At 39.5% G+C, this 20,111-nt stretch overlaps 1 protein-coding gene across 2 annotated transcripts in view; it reads right to left on the bottom strand.

Annotated features, from left to right (window-relative positions):
• The window catches only part of XYLB (xylulokinase), a gene marked incomplete at both ends in the record, with an annotated part of 85,332 nt that overhangs the window by 53,526 nt on the left and 11,695 nt on the right, over positions 1–20,111 (bottom strand). For both annotated transcript variants that reach the window (XM_079538703.1, XM_079538704.1), the window contains 7 exons: positions 6,283–6,379; positions 7,093–7,166; positions 9,719–9,834; positions 11,750–11,865; positions 12,288–12,328; positions 13,314–13,395; positions 15,016–15,134. In XM_079538703.1, coding sequence (XP_079394829.1) covers positions 6,283–6,379; positions 7,093–7,166; positions 9,719–9,834; positions 11,750–11,865; positions 12,288–12,328; positions 13,314–13,395; positions 15,016–15,134 — 645 coding nt within the window. The remainder of the gene's footprint in view (positions 1–6,282; positions 6,380–7,092; positions 7,167–9,718; positions 9,835–11,749; positions 11,866–12,287; positions 12,329–13,313; positions 13,396–15,015; positions 15,135–20,111) is intronic.

Raw genomic sequence — 20,111 nt, 5'->3', positions numbered from 1 at the left:
AGAGGAAGAGAGTTTTAAAATAATAAATATCCAATATATGACTAAGCATTAACTAAGGTAAGTGTAGGATTTTACAAGCAGCAGCATCATCAAAACTATTGGTATAAACATATATCCAGCTATATGTATGCACATGTACAAATCAGCTAAGCTTCCTAAGAATGGCATCTTCTACAGATTCACATTTTTGAGACACAAATGGATGATTCTAATCCTTCAAGTTAACTCTTCAATAACATAAGCAATCCCTTTACTAAAAAACAAAACGGGTACTTTTAGAGGGAAAATTTATTTATTTTCATTATCTTGTTCTTAAAACTGTCAGCACTAATAGATCCACTACACCTTTGTCAAATGCTGCACTGTTTGATTTCAATCTCTATTAACAATCTGCACCTTGCTCATCATTTGATGTTTGTCTACCTCCAACTTCTAGTTACTGAACCATAATAATACTGCCTATAAGAGAGTCCTATACAATCAGTTTTCCTTTTCCCAAGAAGGTACTTACAGACTGCAATCATGTCATTCCTTTGCTAATATAAAGAGATTTCAAACTATACATCAGTTTCAAAAAGAAGCGATAGAAGGAGATTTATCAGATAACCCAACTGATCACTAAATCCCTGGCTTCCAGAGATCCATAAGCTCTAACAAAACCAGGCAACTGACAGCCTGTTTTTCTGAGCACTGCTTGAATAGCACATCTACAGTTATAAACAGTCTCTCCTAACACAGGGCACAGGAATTGAACCATTTAAATAGTTGGTCTTTTGCTGACCAAACGTTAAAAGTGATTGTTCAAACAATGGCAACGTTTTATCATTGTGTCAAGAAAGAAAGACAGATAGCACCCCTTCCAACCTTTTTATTAACTCTTGAGATTTTCCTATCTTCACTGTGTTTCCTGTGTATGTATAACAACAATAAAACAAAATAAAAGCAAGACAATAGCCACCGCATGAAAAAGCCGAGAGCACGTAAGCAGCTTCCTTATAGCACATTAGGTCATTTCCTTCAGAGACATTTCATCCACTCCTTTTAAAAACCAGTTATACTAATACTGTACTCTCCTGAGCCAAGTAATAATAAAAAGGCCCTCTTGCAAAATACTTGGTCAGGGAATTGGTAACGAGTTAACCAACCTTCCACTCCAGACCACTGGCTTAAAACCAAGCCTTGCTTGATCGTGCCTAAAAGGCTCTGCTACGTGATGCAAGTCTGATGATCTGTGGGAAATAAAAGGGGCTGCTATTCTTGGCAAGGTCATGCCCATCTCACACTGGCACTCTTATCAGTCTGAAGTTTCATCAGAAAATACAAATATCCTCTACAGCAGAATCACTGACTTATCTGGGAGGAAGATCCTGCCTTTGATGAATACGAAAGTACTTCAAGACAACACTTCTCCCTCACAACATCCAGGCTAAAGATGCAGTGGCATGGGTATTTTGTGTTCTGTTTGTCCCACATATTTCACAGTTTTTCTGCATGTTCCAATCCAAGCATTACCACCACTTACCATTGCTTTAAACTTTATCCTCCTCTTATTTTTCCAACCGTTTTCACTCACTTTCTGGAGCAAAAAAGCTCTAACAACGCCATCACCCTCATGCTGCCGAAACACCACCAGCACTCTTAGCAGCAAACAGCAAGAGACAAGCATAAAGCCAGCACAACATTTTAGTATTGATTTCTCTAGGAAATTTAAATCCCGCAGGGCATAAACACCAATTTAATCTGTATGCAACTACAAAATGGCTTCGCTCCTTGTTTCAGGCAAAACATTGCTACAACTCGAGTAGAAACATACTCAGTTGTGAGGACAGACAGACTGAACAAGCACTTCAAAGCTGCCAATAATTAGCAACAGAGTTGGAGGCTACAATTGTAGAATCCAGGCAAAGACAATCACCAGCCTAACACAAAGCTATTGCTGAGTGCCTCAACCAGTGGCATCTCACCTTGCCAAACTGGAAAGCAAGCTACCATCAAGACGACCACCGCTGTGCTGCAAAGTGACAGCCTCACACCTCACCTTCAGGCTGCCTTGCCTCCACATGACAACATGAACAATGAAACAACAGCTCCACGTACTAATTGCTGTTTTCTGAGCTGCCCTCGCTCCACCAGGCTGCTTTCCCTGCAGACAAAGAGCCACATGTGATCGCTACCCTCAACCAGCAGCAATGAGCACCTGATGAAAACACCTCCTGAAAAAACAGAAAGGCAAACTCCTTGTTGCTACATTTATGTAATCTTAGGCTGAGTTCTTTAAAGTGAAAACACCTGTTTTCTAATTACTGAAAACTCAGGCCCAGCGTGCTCTGAAATTTCCTTGTTTTCCTAGCCAAGCACTTATACTGCTGTTTTGTTGTATATTGAATGAGAAAGATGCATTTTCACACTTGACACACCAGTAACATATGGCACTTAAGGAAAAAAAAAAAAAAAGGCTCCTTAGCACAGTGCAAAAAACACAGACATGTCTGTGTCACCCCAGCCAATATATAAGCATCAAGTAGTGTCAGCAGAATTCAGGGCACCAGCATTGTTTGCAAGTGATGGATTTATGTACGTAACAAACTGTAAATTACTTAATAAACACAGATGCAGGATTTTATGGACAGTGCGTTTGCTTGCAAAACTTGGCACCTTCTATCCATCTCCCCCTGCTGATGACAGTTGGGTGGCAGAATCAGATTGCTGAAGGTATAAAAATGTAATACAATCAGCACAGTGGGCAGCTACAGTGTTAAGAAGCCACTAGCAGGTAAAACAATGTGAATGCTGAGCCCTGTACAAAAGCTAACAGCTTCAAGACAACCCCCTACTCCAGATAATTATCCTACCTGCAAGGCAGGGTTCATTAATTGCTGCTGCAGCTTCACAGCTCTAGCATATCTGACCTCATATCTACATACAGACTGCTCAGATTGCCATCAACATACCAGCACATCATTTAAATATCTGTTGTTTGTACGTGTAACCAATGCCAGAACCCCAACTTTTCTACTGTTTTCCTTCAGCATACATCACATACACCTCTGTAGTATTTACTTCACTGACTGGTGACCAGGGGAGAAGATTTTCTCCCAACAATCATTAGTTTTGCAGGTGTTCACCAGAACAAGTTCACTGGGTGCAAGCAAGGACAACCATAATGTTCTCCAGCCCAGTGTCAATACGAATTTTCAGGAGTCAGGAGTAGAATCAACACTGACATGATCATCAAGATTATTAAAGTATGTCAGTGGCTCAGAGTGATCTGCCGCTGTAGTTTTATAGCTGCTGTGATCACCTGTGTCACTGAGCTGCATTGTCATCTCTCTGTGAAGTTGCCATGGTTTTAACTAAAGAAACGTGTACGTTCCTTATTACGAAAGGTTCCCAAAACAGCCAACAATCACAGCTATATGATCAGCATCTGAACTCCAGTTGTGAGCTTGGCTTTCAAAAGAGGATGGCTGCAAGCAGAAAAAGGATGTGACAAAACAGATGTTTATGATACAATCAAAATCCAGGAAAATAAAAGCATAACAGCAAACCTTCAACTTATCTGCATGGATCTCTGAATGAGAGGATGTAAACAACAGGCACAGACCAAACTTCACTTGTTTGCTTCTAGATCACAACACTCTATCCAACCCTCAAGCAAAACAGGATACAGGGTGTTACTGAATGATTTCCCCTGAAATCTGATTGAGAAAGATTAGAGCAATTGGAGCACAGTGACACACACTTTTAAACCCCTCAAATCACAACCAATGTAAGGTCTAACTTTTCTCTCAAAGATCATCCGGCGACTCTGCCATTTTCAGCAGGCAGAAGCACACATCCCAGCCTCAAGGGAAAAAAATCATGAGACAGAATCCCCTGCCCTCTACTGGCACACATGCTGCACTGAAGCCTGCATACACACACAGTAGCTGAAGAGCTGTTTTAAGGCTTAATATACTATTCTTCATAGTTTGTGAAAGATCTTCAATGCATTGGACATGTCAAACTTGCTGAATAATCTCATATGTAAAACTATACTTCAGCATCATTGCACCTCTTCCTGCAGAGCTAGGTAGAATGAGAAGCTTTAAAGTACTTCTACTAGCAAGATAATACATTCATTAACTGAAAATAAATTCTAAGAAATTATCTAACATACGTAATGTTTGCAGAACTCTGAAAGACGAAAGTATTTTCTACAAAATTCTCTTCCCCTAAAAAGCCATTTTCTGGCATACCTGCAAGCTTTCACGATTACAGTCAGCCAAAGTGCATTTGGCCCAGGAGTGGAGAAGCAGGTTCACAACTCTGCAAAAATGACTTTGCGGCACCTTGATGCCAGGTGTAGAAATCCTCAGCCAGATTTCTGGCTCATATGCTCATTTGAGATGGTGCCATGTAAACCTCAGGATGACTTCAGAAAGTGCTTGTTGTGACTGACCGTATCACTTCCATCTTCTGTTGCAGATAGATTTAGAAGTGCCATCACTTAACCTTCTGGATTTTGCAAGTAGTTATTACTCACAGTAAGTATTCTCTTACTGATGTAAACAACAGATTTACACTGCTGTAATTGCATTTGTGAATGCAATTCTTGATTCCTGAAAGTAAATTCCCCATGTAGAATAGGCCTAAAAAGAATTGAATAAGCACAAGGATCCTGACTGCATCTTTCATACAAAAAGTAAATGAGGTTTAATCACATTAAAGCCAAAAAAAGCAGCCTGAAAAGCAGCACAGCTTCAACTATGAAACAAGAGAAAGCCTGATAGTATCAGAGTAACTCCCACAGAGCTCATCCATACCCTGAAACACGTTCAGAACACACCCTGTTTTCAGAGCTGTCACACAACAAATGCAGATGCAAGCTTGCCATCACCACACAAACAACAGAAGATGACATTTAAATAATACCACTAAGGAAAAGTAGGAGATGCATACAGCCTACACTATGTACAGCAGTTCTTTCTCAAAGCAATTCATCTGTTAGTTACCAAATAGCTAGACCCTCGGGATGAAACAAAGCAAAAGCATACAAGGTTCCAAGGAATCTACAGGAAAACAATCTCCTTTTTGCTGTAGATCCTACAGCACTAAAATTATTTAAAAAAAAAAAAAGGTATGTGTGCTTTTAAAGCTTATGAAATCCTACAACGAGTGAGGTTTTCATCTGCCCTACTTAGCCTCAACACACTGTAGAGACATTGTAGAGACAATTTCTACCCACTCATTCCTGCGTCAGAGTTGTCTGACATCCTAAATAGTTCTTCTCCGACTCTGTATTTGTCTGAACCCTGACATTCGTGAAGTACAAATGTATCCTCTTCAACCACGAGCTTCCTAGCTGCATAAGCCCATCATACTGCAGAGCCACACCTACAAACAGAGTAGAAATTGGTATTTTAAACACAATCTATTTGAATCTCTGTTTGCATAAATAACCTCCACAATTAAATACTGTTTCAAGTACAGAAGAAAAACAAAGTCACAACAGTATCCCTCGTGATTGTGGACAAGAGCACAGAGGTTGGCGAAAATAAAAGGCTTGTAAAGAAAGCGCTCAGGATTTGTTTTGAAGTGTATCAATAACCAACATTTTATTCAGCAAAGTCATTATTTTAGAAAACTCTCAAGAAGAGTTGAAAAGTGTTTTTAAGATGCCACTGGATGATGTACTGGCAGAAAAGAAATAAAACAAAACAGCTTCTCAAATTTCCTGTATTTTTCCCCTTGAATTACACAGGCAGTAGTGATTCTGCTCCCACCTCTATATGTAAAATACCAGCTGATTTTACTGCACTAAAAATTCTGGAGTGCAAGATCTTTTCCTTTCTATATCACAAGACAGGAAAATGACTTCTGTTTCATTAGCAGAAAACTCTGGAGATAAGTGAGCATCTTATGGCAGGTCCAGAAACTGAACATAGATTTCAGATTTTCTGAGTTACAGCCTGGTGCCTTAGGCAGAAGCCTAGTCTTTTTTTCACTTAACAAAGCTATCAAAGTCCAAGCTCTTATTTAAAAATTGACAATGCAGCTTGGTAACAAATAGCAAGAATACTTGCAAAGAAGTAATCGAAGTTTAATCGTTGCTGCTTCTGAAGTTAACATCTGCAAAAGCTTGTCCCCAGCAAACTGTCAAAAATGTTTCCAGCAGGCTCATTCAGAAGTCATACCAGTTTCTGTATGTACGATTCACAATACTGACATTACTGCCAGAGCTCCCATCTTTGCGTTTGAACTGTATTACCATTAGTTCTGCAGCACTGTCAGCATACTTACTGACTTTATACCCCAGCTTTTCAGCATGAATCCTCTTGGCCATGAACTGCCCTTCAATCAAGGCTCGTATTTCCACCTCCTTTGGAAAGTTCAAAACCTGTATCAAAAGAATGAATGCATTAAGTTAACCAGCATCTTACACAGTATACAACGCCAGGCTGGTGACAGGTTAAAAGCACAAGACAGATTTACAGTTCATTATCCTTGTCTTCACTCTGAAGTCAGCTTTCAGCTAGGCCAGTCCTCTATTCGTATGCATAAGACACGTAAAGACTCAAAAATGCAACCCGTAACCTTGGAACTGCTGGCAAATCCATCAGTCCTGAAATCAATGCAGAACGGAAAGAGGACTAGTGTGAGTTGTAAACTATTAGTATTTCTCAACACCAAAGGCTGCTTAAGGATCAATACCTCAAAAATTGAAAAATTAAAGTATATAAAATTCAAACGCTTCAAGCAATGCCAGAGAGTTTAAATCTATGTATTTCTGTCTGCACAGAAGTGAAACAAGCTTTTCGTTAGTTGTTACAAGTAGCATCTTTCAGTCCTCTGTTAACCAGATGAAAGCTAGCAGAAGTGGGAAAACATTGAACTAAAAAAAAGAACGTTTCACAAAAAAAGTTGACTTTTTCCATGTACTACAACCAGTGCCTACAAACTTGTGAAACAGCAAGAAGCAACTAAGCGCTCATTTAAACAGTAGGCACTTGGAACTTGGAAGCGAGCATCTCAGACAAGAGATAACAGCAAACATTTCAAGCTTTGGCAGCACACCTTCAAGGTTTTAGGCAATAACTAGATTATCACTACCTTTTGGTTGTCGCTGTTGAATCTGTGAATCCCAACTGCTTCAGGAGTGATTTCCATCACGTCGAAGTAGAAACCTGCATCAGTTAACATTCAAGAGTGTCATGTTTTCTCCTAGCTCAAAGCTGTAATCTTATTTCAGCACAGAGCTGAAATAATAAATACAAATCATTATGTTTAGAAAGACATTTGATATACCATACAGCTTGTTTCTTAACTAATTTCAGTCCAGATTTAATAAGTTTAATTACTTTTGGCTTTACAAAAAAAGAGGCTGGCTCTAGGCCTCTAACACTTCATTAGAAATCTAAGCAATATTACAAAAGATAAGTCTACCAAAAACTTCCCATCCACCAGATCATGTACATATGCAAGTAGCAGAGTACTAAGATAATATATAATAGAAATAGTTTCAGTAAATTATTTGCAAAGTTGAAAGAAAAAAATGAAAAAGAGAGGTTTGTAAGAAGTGTGTAGGAATAGCAGAACATTTCATGCACTGGATTAGATTTCATGAATTTATGAGAGAGCATCAGATGTTTTAAGTCACAAAGCAGAACTGGTCTCTGAATATTATTAATGAGATCTAAGGAAACGCAGTAATGCTTTGCAGACACTTAGAGGAAAAAGTGTGAAAAAGATTCCCTTTGCGCTGATGGCAACTTGGTCAGAAAAGATACTCAGGAAAGGAGACAAAAAAAAAAAACCAAAACAAAACAGGAATTGGAAAGCTGATCAGAGCAGCTAGGAAACTAAGCACAGACTGCAAGGCTCAGGTCTTCAGAATGAGGATATGCTGCCCTAGGAGACCAATAAGCATTAGCCCCCAAGAAAACTTCACCCTAGCAGCTGCCTCTGCTCATCTCCACATCTCCAAAGCCTCCAAAGGCATCATCTTGCTCAGTGCGCAGGGAACAAGGGATAAAAGAAAGGAAGCCATACCAGGCTCTTCTCCACTCTGCTTTGTTCAGGAAATCAGAGATTCCTATATTTTTACATGTTTACAATATCTCCAAATAACCCAGAAGTCACGCAAGGTTATCAGTTATCAAAACTGAAGGATAGGTTTCACAGAACACCCACTTTTATAGAGGACTGAGTTACCCAAGTGACTATATCGTAACACAAGTTTTAAATTCTAGGCAGTGTCCTGCTATCCCTGATATCAACAACAAGGTTTTCATCAACTTCCATTTTTCTTTCACTATTGTCTGACTTTTGGAATAACTTCCTCCTATCAACTGACCTGATTCATCTAGTGGCAAGAAATGCCTGATCACTTTAACACTCCCCAGAGACTGGATTTGACAGGACATAACATGAATTCACAGAATGGCCAGGGTTGGAAGGGACCTCAAGGATCACGAAGCTCCAACCCCCTGCCACAGGCAGGGCCACCAACCTCCACATTCAATACCAGACCAGGCTGCCCAGGGCCCCATCCAACCTGGCCTTGAACACCTCCAGGGACGGGGCATCCACAGCCTCTCTGGGCAGCTGTTCCAGCACCTCACCACTCTCTCTGTAAAGAACTTCCCCCTGACATCCAACCTAAATCTCCCCTCCCTCAACTTAAAACCATTTCCCCTTGTCCTGCTGTTATCTACCCTTTCCAAGAGTTGATTCCTCCTGTTTGTAGGCTCTCTTTAGGTACTGAAAGGCTGCCATGAGGTCACCCCGCAGCCTTCTTTTCTCCAGGCTGAACAAGCCCAGCTCCCTCAGCCTGTCCTCATAGGGGAGGTGCTCCAGTCCCCTGATCATCGTCGTGGCTCTCCTCTGGACCCTCTCCAACAGCTCCCTGTCTTTTTCATACTGGGATTCTGAACATGAAATCAGTGCTAACCTCACTTTGTCAAGAAACTGCATCTTAAATTCACTTTCCTAAAGATTGAAGTCTTCCATAGCTTAATAACCCTACAGTGTTTTTTAAAATTAATTTGACTCAGATCTAACATGATTGCAATGATTTCAAATACAACAGTCAAATATTAATCTTGATTATACAAACGCTCATCTTTCAATACCTTGAAAATGTTAAATTTTCAAAAATAAAATAATGTAAAAATTCAAATACATGAGTTTGTTAATATTTTTAAACTGTTTTGATTATTTCCTTTCATTCACTTAGCCTAATGTTGGGCAAAAACAGGGATGAAGTGGCCTTTACAACACATGTAGGGGAAAATGCAGGACATTGGGTAAGATTTGATATTACTGCTTTATTCACATGCACAGAGCAAGATTCTAGAGAAATGTTAAGAGATCAGAATAATTGAAGACTGAGGAAAAAAAAGCATGGGGCTATTTAAACCACATGGCTTGAGACCTCAGCAAAAAACAAATCTCCTTCAGAAATTACTCATTTTAAACAATCTGCAGTTAACTCGTTTTCAGTGGCCGAAAGAGATCCATAAATATCTTTTTCTTATTTTTAGTCAATATTGAAGAAGAATATCGTAATGACACTCAGCCTGCCAGAGTATTTCTGAGCACGCCTTAAAACTTTCCCTTGCACAGCTCAACGTAATTCTTAGTCCTTTCCATGACTCAAGTAAAAAGTAGGCACAACTCCTACTAAGTCATGTCTTTAATCAACCTCAGGAAATCCCAGCCCTGCTGAGGCTCGTACCCAAGTTCCCATTGTTTCCAGCAGCAGTAGATGATAAGGCTTTGGAGAATTCATCCCAGGAGCCTGAAGCACACTCATTTCGGATCCTCTCTCTCATCAGAGAGCCGTTCTTAAAACTGAAACACATAAACATACCATATGCGTTTTCCAAACCATTTGGCTCTAGATTTTTAAAGCAAACTGCTGTTTTATGTAATATTGCTGCTTATTACATCAATTGAAGACAGCTGGGCAATCAAAACTATACTATCCTCTCTTCATTATGGAAACAGATGGAGAAGCAAGAAACTGGGTAAGAGAGAAAACTATTACAAGACATGTTGATGAACACAGTGCAGAGATGCTCTTCTACATCTCTCCAATGAGTTGGCTTACATCAGGCCAGCAGATCACTCCATACTCAGTCTAGCTCTGAACAGCTACCACATCTCAGAGCACCAAGGACAGGAGTTGCAACCCAAAGCCTGGCTTATCATTGTTTCCTGGAGCCCAAAGCACTGAAGAACACACATCAGCTCTGCTCATGCTGGCTGTAGAGCAGGACTTGGGGAGCTGTGTTTTTGTACTGAGAAATGGTCTGAATGGTGAGGAAGCTGACTTCCTGTCAGAAGCACTCTGTCATAGTAAGAAAAGGCTAGCTGTGAGATGACTGTAAGGAGGAAAAGCATCTCTTCACTGCATTACATCATTTATGATTTCAGGAGTGTTGTACTGGTATGGAGCCGGCTTGGGTCCAGTAAGACTTATGAGGCCTTGCTCCATGCCAGTATTGGCAAAGGAAGTCAAAACAGGGAAAAATTAGGAAAAGAATTGAAACTTAAGTACGAAGCTTCAAAAATAGCCAAACTGTTGAGAAATCATATTATGAAAATCAGTAACTTGCAATCAACATCAACGTTCTAAACTCAACTTCACAACCCTGCTCCCACTGTCATCTACAGCATCCCATTCTTATTCAGATAAAGGCATCACAATTAAAAGGCAGATGTGAGCTCTGCTGAAGCACCTACAGTTTGATTTTGTGATATCAAAAAAAGAAAAAACAAAAAGAACAAGAGGTAATCTCAAAATCCAGAGGGGACAGGTTGCTTTAACCAGGAAGGCCATCAAATCTCCACTTCAGAAAATGCCATTTATACCCCAGCTAATTTGTAATAATTGAAACAACGTTACTACTATGACATAAGAATCAGCCCAAGCTGGGGGAATCAAAATTTCTTTAAGAGGACTGTATCTGTACACTCACAACTAATGGGTCCATTACACCTTTCTAAAGTTCTTCCCAAGCAATAGCCCCATTCACTCCCACCAATAAATTCTGTGCTGTGCTCTGTGCAATCCCGAGGATTTTGACTTCAAATGTATCTGTAAAATACTTGTATCTATAAATATTTGCCTCTGACTTGTATGTTTTTTCCCTGAACACAGGGACAAGGTAGCTTCAGGTCCTCTTTCCACCTGCTTGCTTGGATAACAGCCAAACCATTCCCAGATCACAGCAGCCAAAAGCCACCATGAGGTTCATTCTCTCAGCTCAGTTTCTTGAGATCTCAGTATTTTCCACATGCGCAGCCTAATCTGTCCCTGAACAGCACTGATTATACTCCTCCATGAAAAGAAACCTTTCACCTGCCCCTTTATGTTCCCTCTGGGCCACTAGACTAGCACAGAAGTTGTACAGTCTGGTCAAGCTTCCGGCATTCCAGATTATTACATTTCAAAAGGCCATTATTCCTATACCTTAAATATACTATGTTAGATTCATAGTGAACTGGCTCTATGAATATAGAAAAATAATTTTGTCTTTTTATTGCCATGAAAATCCATCCATCATAACTCTGCAGTTGCAGTTACCCGCGCTAAACAATGAGAATGCTCTAACACTGATGCAAATGTTTCAGCAATAGATTGCCTGAGACCATACAGAATGCTGAATGTTCTATTCGTGATCATTTTGCAAAAGGAATAAAACACTAACACAGACAAATATGCTATTGATCCCAAACGTACCAAAAAAAAAAAAGATATTACCATAAAAGTGCCATGTATGTTTGAGAATCAACTGGATTGCAGAGGATATGACCTTCTAAGGCTGGAGTTGGCTCCTGGATCCACAGAAACAATGTGTCACTTGTGCCAAGGCTAATCTGGAGGAGAAAAAAAGAAGTAATTGAGGCGTTATCACAACGTGCATGGAAAGCAATACAGAAATTAAATTAAAACCATTTGTTATCACCACTAATTGTTTTTAAATTACACATTAAGTCAATTGGATTCATACTGAAGCTAGCTCTGACTTTCAGGTTGTCACATCAGTGAAATACATAGTAGACAGAGACTTGGGCCTTAGTGACTGGAGCGTTAGTTAAAAATAGTTACACACTTTGCTTAAAATCTTTCAGACAGCTTGCACATTGATAGAAATAAAACAAGCATGAAGCCAATAAACAGAAAATCAACACTGGCAGATTAATTTGACTGATAACCTACAGCTACTGCCCTTGTTACTGTTCCACATTTCATACACTCTACTTATTCAGGGACATGAACAGTTTTCAGAAATACTTACTGCAATATCTCCTTCTTGAAGCCTCATCCCTGCCAACGATGCTGAAACCAGAAGTCAGATAAAAAGTTACTTGTGTGACTCAATTATAGCATACCGCATGAGACGTCACAGTACATTGAATTCACCATCTCAAAGCAGAATATAAATGGCAAGTATACTTGTGACAGCCTTGGCCTGTACAGCGTAAGAGTTTGGGTGATGGAGTTATTTTTGACACTGAATCAAAAACATTCAAGGCCAAGAGCTACAGAGCTGCAGGATTCTCTAAAGTTTTGTATGTTCAAGTTTTAAATACTGTGGAGCCTTATTTAAAGCACAAAGGCTTCCACTTACAGACTACTCATGTATCTATTGGACTAAACTGAATTTTAATCTCAAGAAAAATCAATTCAATTTTCAAGACATTCATCTCCCATACTGCTCATGGGAAACATTCCAGGATGAATCCTATATCTCAATCCAAACCTGGACACACTCCTGTAATACAGTAAGCACTTTCACAGTCCTGAGAAACAGATGGCTTTGCTCTGTCTGCACTTAAACAGTTTTGAGGATTACAAAACCTGACCCTAAATTAACATCTTCCCTTATATTGGGATCTACCACTCTGCAAAAGGACAGCTCCAACTCTTAAAGAACAGCTGTAACATCTATCTCCCTCTCTTTGACTCAAAAGATACAACAGCAGGCTTTGAATTCACATTTCCTAAGTCAAAAATGGAAGCAATTCATTCTCAGAATTGGCTGTTAGGCGGAGACAAACAAAAACTGAAGTTATCAGGAGGCAAATGAAGTCACCTCCAAATAATAGGCTAAGTGGAAGTCATTTGCAGTACTCTGCTTATCCAAGATGTCTATATCTAAGAATAATCAGTGAGGGATGGCTGTCAGAAAAAGCTATTAATGCTGATAAACGTGATATCCTTTCACTGTATAAAGAAGCATCTGAGAATTAATAGTATTGATCTAGAATTTCAGTACACGCATAAACATATTCACTGAATCTTATACACTTAATCATCTCACCTGGATTGTCTCCTGTAAAGGCTACTATTTTACAGTCTGGGCTAAACTCATAACGCTGAACATAATATGGAGAAATGGATCCCTAAGGAAAGAAAGAAATAAAGAGCAAGGAAAAAAAGCTCAAAATTGGAAAATAATCTCACAGAGTACAACACAGTGCTGTAACATAGTCCCAAAAACCCATAGAGCAGTTGAAAAATTGCTGTATATTTAAGGCATAAATATTTTCCTGATTTTGAACGCAATTTTTTTGTCAGAGAATCTCAGAAACACACGCAGATTAGATTTTGAAATAGATCAAGTAAGTAGTAGCACTTTAGCCCTGGTTCACTCTCATGTTACTCACATCCAATAACAAACATATCCACCTACTCTGCACACATGCGTGGAATACACAGAAACTAAAAATCCAATGCGAACACAACATTAATACACATCACAGTATTAAACATTGGAACATGAGGGGTCTGGAGCACAAGTTACGAGGAGCAGCTAAGGGACCTGGGATTGCCTAGTGTGGAGAAGAGAAGGCTCAGGGGAGACCTCATTGCTCTCTACAACTACCTGAAGGGAGGCTGGCCAAGGTGGGGGGGTTGGCCTCTGTGATAAGAGGCAGGAATAGAGGGAATGGCCTCAAGTTGCACCAGGGAGATTCAGGCTGGACATTAGGAAATGATGGAGGTGTTCAAAAAATATTTAGATGTACTGAGGGACATGGTTTGGTGAGAAATACTGGTAATAGGTGGATGGTTGGACTGGATGATCTTGGAGGTCTTTTCCAACCTCAGCAATTCTATGATTCTAATATGACACCTGTTATTCTACGGGCCAAGAAATGCACTTTTTTTTTTAAGCCACAGCTGATAGCCACAGAGGAAAAAAATAAGAGAACACAACAACTACCCTTACAAAAGTACAAGGACTTTTCAATGTTTTCTCTCCATTAGGAAAGATTAGCATAGAATCACAAGTCAGCCACGTTAACAGACTGACTAAAGATGAATCAGTGACAGATATCTATACTGTTTCACATGTGCACCATCTAAAGCAATAGCTCTTTTCTTTTTTCTGTTAGATACTAAGACTAAATTGATCTACTTGAAGAGATGTGAGCCTTGATTTGATTTCGTCATTATGCTACATGAATTGAGGAGCTCTAAACATCCCCAGTTATTCACAAAGATTAACTCATTAATTCTACAATTTAAAACAAGGCTCCTGCTAAGTAATGCAAATGTTGAGTCCTGTTTCTGCAGCAATAAAAGCCACACACAGTTCTGCAGTAGCCAGCTGACTAGAGGACATACATGGGGAGTGGGAAGGGGAAACCCCAACAATTCTCATCACTGGAGCATCTGCCAAATTGTTGGTCTTCATAGCACAGAGCATGCTAGAATCCAGGGTGATCCACAGTGAAAGCTATGACAGATACCTGCTACCAGTTTCCAAAAGCGTCCTCTTCTGCTTCTTCTACAGAATACCTGGAAGTATTAAATCAACCAACATCGCTCTGAGGGTAATTGTGCACATAGACACACACTCAAATATACTCCAAGAAAGAACCATCAGCAGAACTCTCAACAAAAAGCTCTAATTTTTTCCAGTGAGAAATATTTTGCCATTCTTTGTTGTTTGTGTGGGTTTGGTTTGCTGGTGGTTCTTATTTGTTTGCTCATTTAAACTCCTCTAGACAGGCACGTACCAGAACTGAATGGGATGGCACAGGGTTTCCCAGTATCTCCACTAACCCTGGTGCACAAGCATCAAGGCAGGATGCCGACCACACCTTTTCCCAAATTTGCAGCAGATTCATACCAGAACCTGAAAGATACAGATCAAAACAAGAAGCACAGATCATTAAACACAAAACTTGGGTAAAGAAAACAGCACTACATCACAAAATTCCACCTCGTTACAGGCAGCAGAGTTTACAAAAAAACATTTTATATTCAAATAGAATGGTCTCAACCCTTCTAAGTACAATCGATACTGATGATTCTACCTAACTGCCTTTCATCTGCAAGGCTGCAGAAAATACTTCTCTGATGCACACTGCAACAGAAAAATCAGTTATTTTCAAATAAAGAAAAAAGAAAACATATCTCCCCACTGACTCCTCCTCAATCCTTCAGCTTTATAGAAATACTTCACTACTGTCTAGATGCAGCAGTGGCACCTGAAGGCAAGTTGTCCTCATCTGAGACCTAACAATGAAGAAATTCTATCCTAGGCAGCTTGGCTATGCACTACTATCTTTGAGCATCAAACCAGCACCTACATCCACTGCCCACATTGACTCATCTTCCTCCATAGCAGTGCTTCCTTCTTCAAAGACAATGAAATAAAAATACCAGTTGCAAAAACAAAAACAAAAAAAACACCCCAGCTTAGAATCATAGAATCACTGAGGTTGGAAAAGACCACTAAGATCATCAAGCCCAACCACCAGGCCATCACCACCATGACCACTAAGCCACATCCCTCAGTGCCACATCTCCATCTCCATCTTGAAAACCTGCAGGTATGGCAATTCTACCACTTTCCTGGGTACATCATTTTCTGTTTCACCTCTCATTGCCTTTTTCTCCTCACTATTTTATTTGCATTGTCCCAGTTTATAAAGTTAACTGAAGCAGTGATCAAATCTAAGCAACCTACTAAGCACTCCACATCCCTTGCTTATATTTCTAGGATGTCTTTAATTGCACATTTCATTAGACTTGAAAAATCTGTAAGCACTACTGGTTAATGCTGCTCAGGGACATATTAGTCTTACACTGGATTAACAACATTTTCATTTTGAAGACTGTCTAGCCTGTGACTTATTTATCTCAGAAACACAACCACGTTCTCAGCCGAGCACTGGAATACCTGAAGTTTACTTCAATTCAATACATCTTGAAACTGTGAAAAAACACAAAGGCAGTGAAGTTGACCCAGCAGGCACTGTCTGTGGAATAAGATGACACTCACAGTGCTGGGACACAGAGGAAGAGGAGGTTTGTAACCAAATTTCAGCCAGCATATCACAAGGCTCTTACTCTGAACAAATCCACAAGTCTGCCATACTCCCTCTGCATACCCCACTGCTGGTTAATCATGCACAAAAAAGCTGACGTTATCAATTCCCAGCAGCCTTTTTCCACAGATTAAAGACATTTATTTATAAAATATCTATTCATACAGCTCAATCCTAAGCATCACCAACAAGGTCTGGACTTAGTGCTTTGCACTGCACAAGCACCTGAATAAACCAAGCCAAACAGCAGGAAATTTGAACCATACTTAGTAACATTTAAAATAGAATTAAATTTGTTAAATTCAATTCATCTAATTTCACGCAAATTAAACACACTTAAATTATGCACCAGTTAGTTTCCTTCTCCACTGTTAGAGTCGTTACCACCAAGAGAAGGAAAGATGATGACTCAGACCAGCTTTTCTCACTTCTCTTAAATCTAGCCATCCCTCCTGCCTAGGAAACCTGAGTCCAGCATCACCATCTGCTCTTCCAGGGGATGAAGGGAGTGAGCAGCCTCTTCCCAGGCCTCCCAGGCATAATAGGGCTGCCTAGGAAGAATTAAGCAAAGCTAGAAAGTTTCCTTGAAAATCTCCTAACCAGCGATCAAGGAAGTCTTTAAATAAATAGGAACTTTATTAGAGAAAGGGTAGCTGTTGTTTCCTCAGGGTTTAAATCCTTCACCCCCATACCCTGCAAGCATAGGGAAACACTCAACCAGTATCTTCCAATGCAGTTTTTGAAGATATAAGGAGTGCTTCCAATCTTTCCTCCATAAAATAGAGAAAACACTAACATTTATGACTGAAAAGGTCTAAGCTAATATATAAACTGAAACAGCACTTCAGTTTTATTGACTGGTAGACACAGTCACACAGAGACTCTGTTATGCCCTGATAAAAGATAGACAAACTAATTTACCTCACTCTCAAAAACTCATTTAAAAGATGTGAAACAATTACTTGATAAGAACAACCTGCCTATTGGCCCAGATCATCCTATCCAGCTACACACACCTGAAAGAGAAACCAGAGAGCTGGATGCTCCCTGGAACTGCTTGCTCCTTCAATTACACGTGGAGCAACACAACGAGCACCTAACTCAAGCACCTCTGGTTATGATCTATGCCACTTCTAGAAATAAAAGTGAGTAAAAAATGGCTTAAGAACATCATTGTAAGTTTAACATAAAAATAAGTAATAAAACTAAAAACAAGGAAGAAAAAACAACAAAGTGCAACCCTTCAACTTGCCACTCCAGATGTCACCCCATCAGTAATGAGGAAGGTCCACAGTCTGGTAAGAATGGAGGAAAGGTTCAACACAGAAGTGAGCAGAATTCAGTATCCCACCACAAGCATCACTGACTTAACATGAAGTGTTCAGAAGCACAACCAGGACTTGCTAACATTTACTGCTTATATAAAATTACAAGGTTGGAAAAAAATCATCACAAAGACCAAAAGAAACCGACTAACTGGCTTCATTAATCAACAACCCAAAGATCAGTATTTGCATATATTTATAAACAGGTAAGTGCATTTGTGTTACAGCGCTCCAGATTGCCTTCTCAAGAGCCCAAATCATAAGCAGCGTAACTCTGCTGACACCAACAGCCTACATCAAGAGTAAGTTCAACTTACTGTGCTTGCTTCTGAACAGGCTTCAGCTCTAAGCATCCTAATTTGGTAGAACAACAGAAGCAAGTATGCTAAACTATAATTTGCCTAAGGCTCCTATAAAAGCATTTCAAAAGATAAAGCTTCTCTAGGTCAAGAGCTGAGTAGCTGCTCTTTAAGGTATCTTCTAAAAGAAACAACACCTGAAACAACACCTAACAACACCACTTCATTCATATGTCCCAAATGTATCTTACTTTTACCTTCCACACCATATAAATAAAAATTATTCTTCGTTCCACCAGAATGTAACTTGATTTCTTTCAAATCAATCAGGCAAGGTGCTCAGCCATTCATAAGGAGCCCATAAAGTTCATCTGAACTTTGTGAGATTGGATCTTTAAGAAGAAAAATTCCTAGAACTGACTAGCACATTCCCTACAACAACATGAAAATCTGAAGAGAGAATTGTGCAGAACTAAGCAATTTGACAAGGTTTTTTAAAGGCAATATGACCTGAAGTCACACCTACAGAAATGAAGATTAAGTCTATTACATGAACATTATTGAGACGTGTTTCAAACTACAACACACAGGTGCAACATAAAAGATCGAGGGAATTGCAAGAAATCGTATGTGACAAGCAAGGAAGTTTTACAGATGGATCCAAATAACTGCTGCAATTATATTTTAGTACTGAAATTAGAATTCTCTCTCATTACATTAACAGAAGATAAGAATGTACAAGACCAAATACAGCTTACATCACCAAAAAGTCTTCTGTGCTGTAAAGAGAACTGTAACACCCTGCTTAGTTCCCTTATCTTTTTTCACAGAGATTTAATAATCTTACATGCTCTGAACAGTAGATAACATTGATTCAAGCTACGTAAATATCCAGAGGTACAACAGAGGCTCTCCTTAGAGCTGTTCAAAAAAATGCAACACATGTTCTATGAAAATCTTCTAATGAAGCAACGTATTCCTTTGTCAGAAAAAAGCATCCTGAAGCTCTCAGTCTCTGTTTGAAACACAGGACACAGAGGTACCTTTGTGGAGATCGCTGAGTGGCTGAAATGCTCAGTACTTGGGCCTACTGAGGAGCAAAGTAGCAATTCTGTGGGCAATAATACACATGCACAAATTTAGCTATGAAAATACACAGCTAACAGAACAAGACAAGATGACAGATGCAGTAATCACACAATTGCTTCAAAATAAGAATGGATTGTCTTGCAATTTTTAAGGTCTCAAATATAAATGGGATATCTGGTATTGAATAAGTTGACCGTTAGCTAAAATTGAGCTGTCCTGCTATTTCTATGAGCTTTGATGGAACAACAGAAGGGAAAAAATGAGCTGGTCTTCACATATGGGTGTCACCTACAGCTCTATAATGCAAAATTTCCTTAGAGAATCTTTTTATCTAACCTTTCAGCTCTGAAGAATATCTTCTCTTATTTTCAGAGACGGAATCAAAAATGCTATTTAGAAATAATAGCGCAGCTCCCAGGAAGGAGGCATTGCTTGTAACTGTCATTTAAAATTGCCATTGAAAAGCTGGATAACTGAGATAACACACAACAGAAAGGAGACACACTGGCCTAGTCACTTTGCTCTTTGTTATGATGAATAGAGCAATACAGAAGGTTACATTATGTTTTTTTCAAATAGAGCTTGGGGTTTTTTTTGGGGGGGAGGGTGGCTTGATTTTGCTTTTCCTCTGGTTCACTCCAAAAGAATATCCCTGTTAGTTCCAGTTAGATGGTGGGTAAAGAGTGACAGAAATAATCACAGTATATATCTTGCTTGCGTCCTGCACAACTCAAAGCCAAAAACCAAAACCAAAGCAAAATCCAAAGAAGTATCAGAAGTTGAGCTGACATCATCATCTAGAGTAGCAACAAACTGAAAGGATAACAGGCAGAAATTGGAACACAGGAAGTTCCATACTAATGTGAGAAAGAACTTCTTAAATGTCATAGTGACAGAGCACTGGAACAGGCTGCCTAGAGAAGTTGTAGAGTCTCCTTCTCTGGAGATATTGAAGGCCTGCCTGGATGCCTACCAGTGCAACCTGCAGGGAACCTGCTTTACCAGAGGGCTTGGACTCGATCTCTAGAGGTAGACTCACCTATAGGGGTTGGTAGGTGAGTAATTT

Source organism: Tetrao urogallus, assembly GCF_951394365.1.
Source record: "Tetrao urogallus genome assembly, chromosome: 7".
Taxonomy (NCBI): Eukaryota; Metazoa; Chordata; class Aves; order Galliformes; family Phasianidae; genus Tetrao; species Tetrao urogallus.
This window is presented reverse-complemented; position numbering and strand designations above follow the sequence as displayed.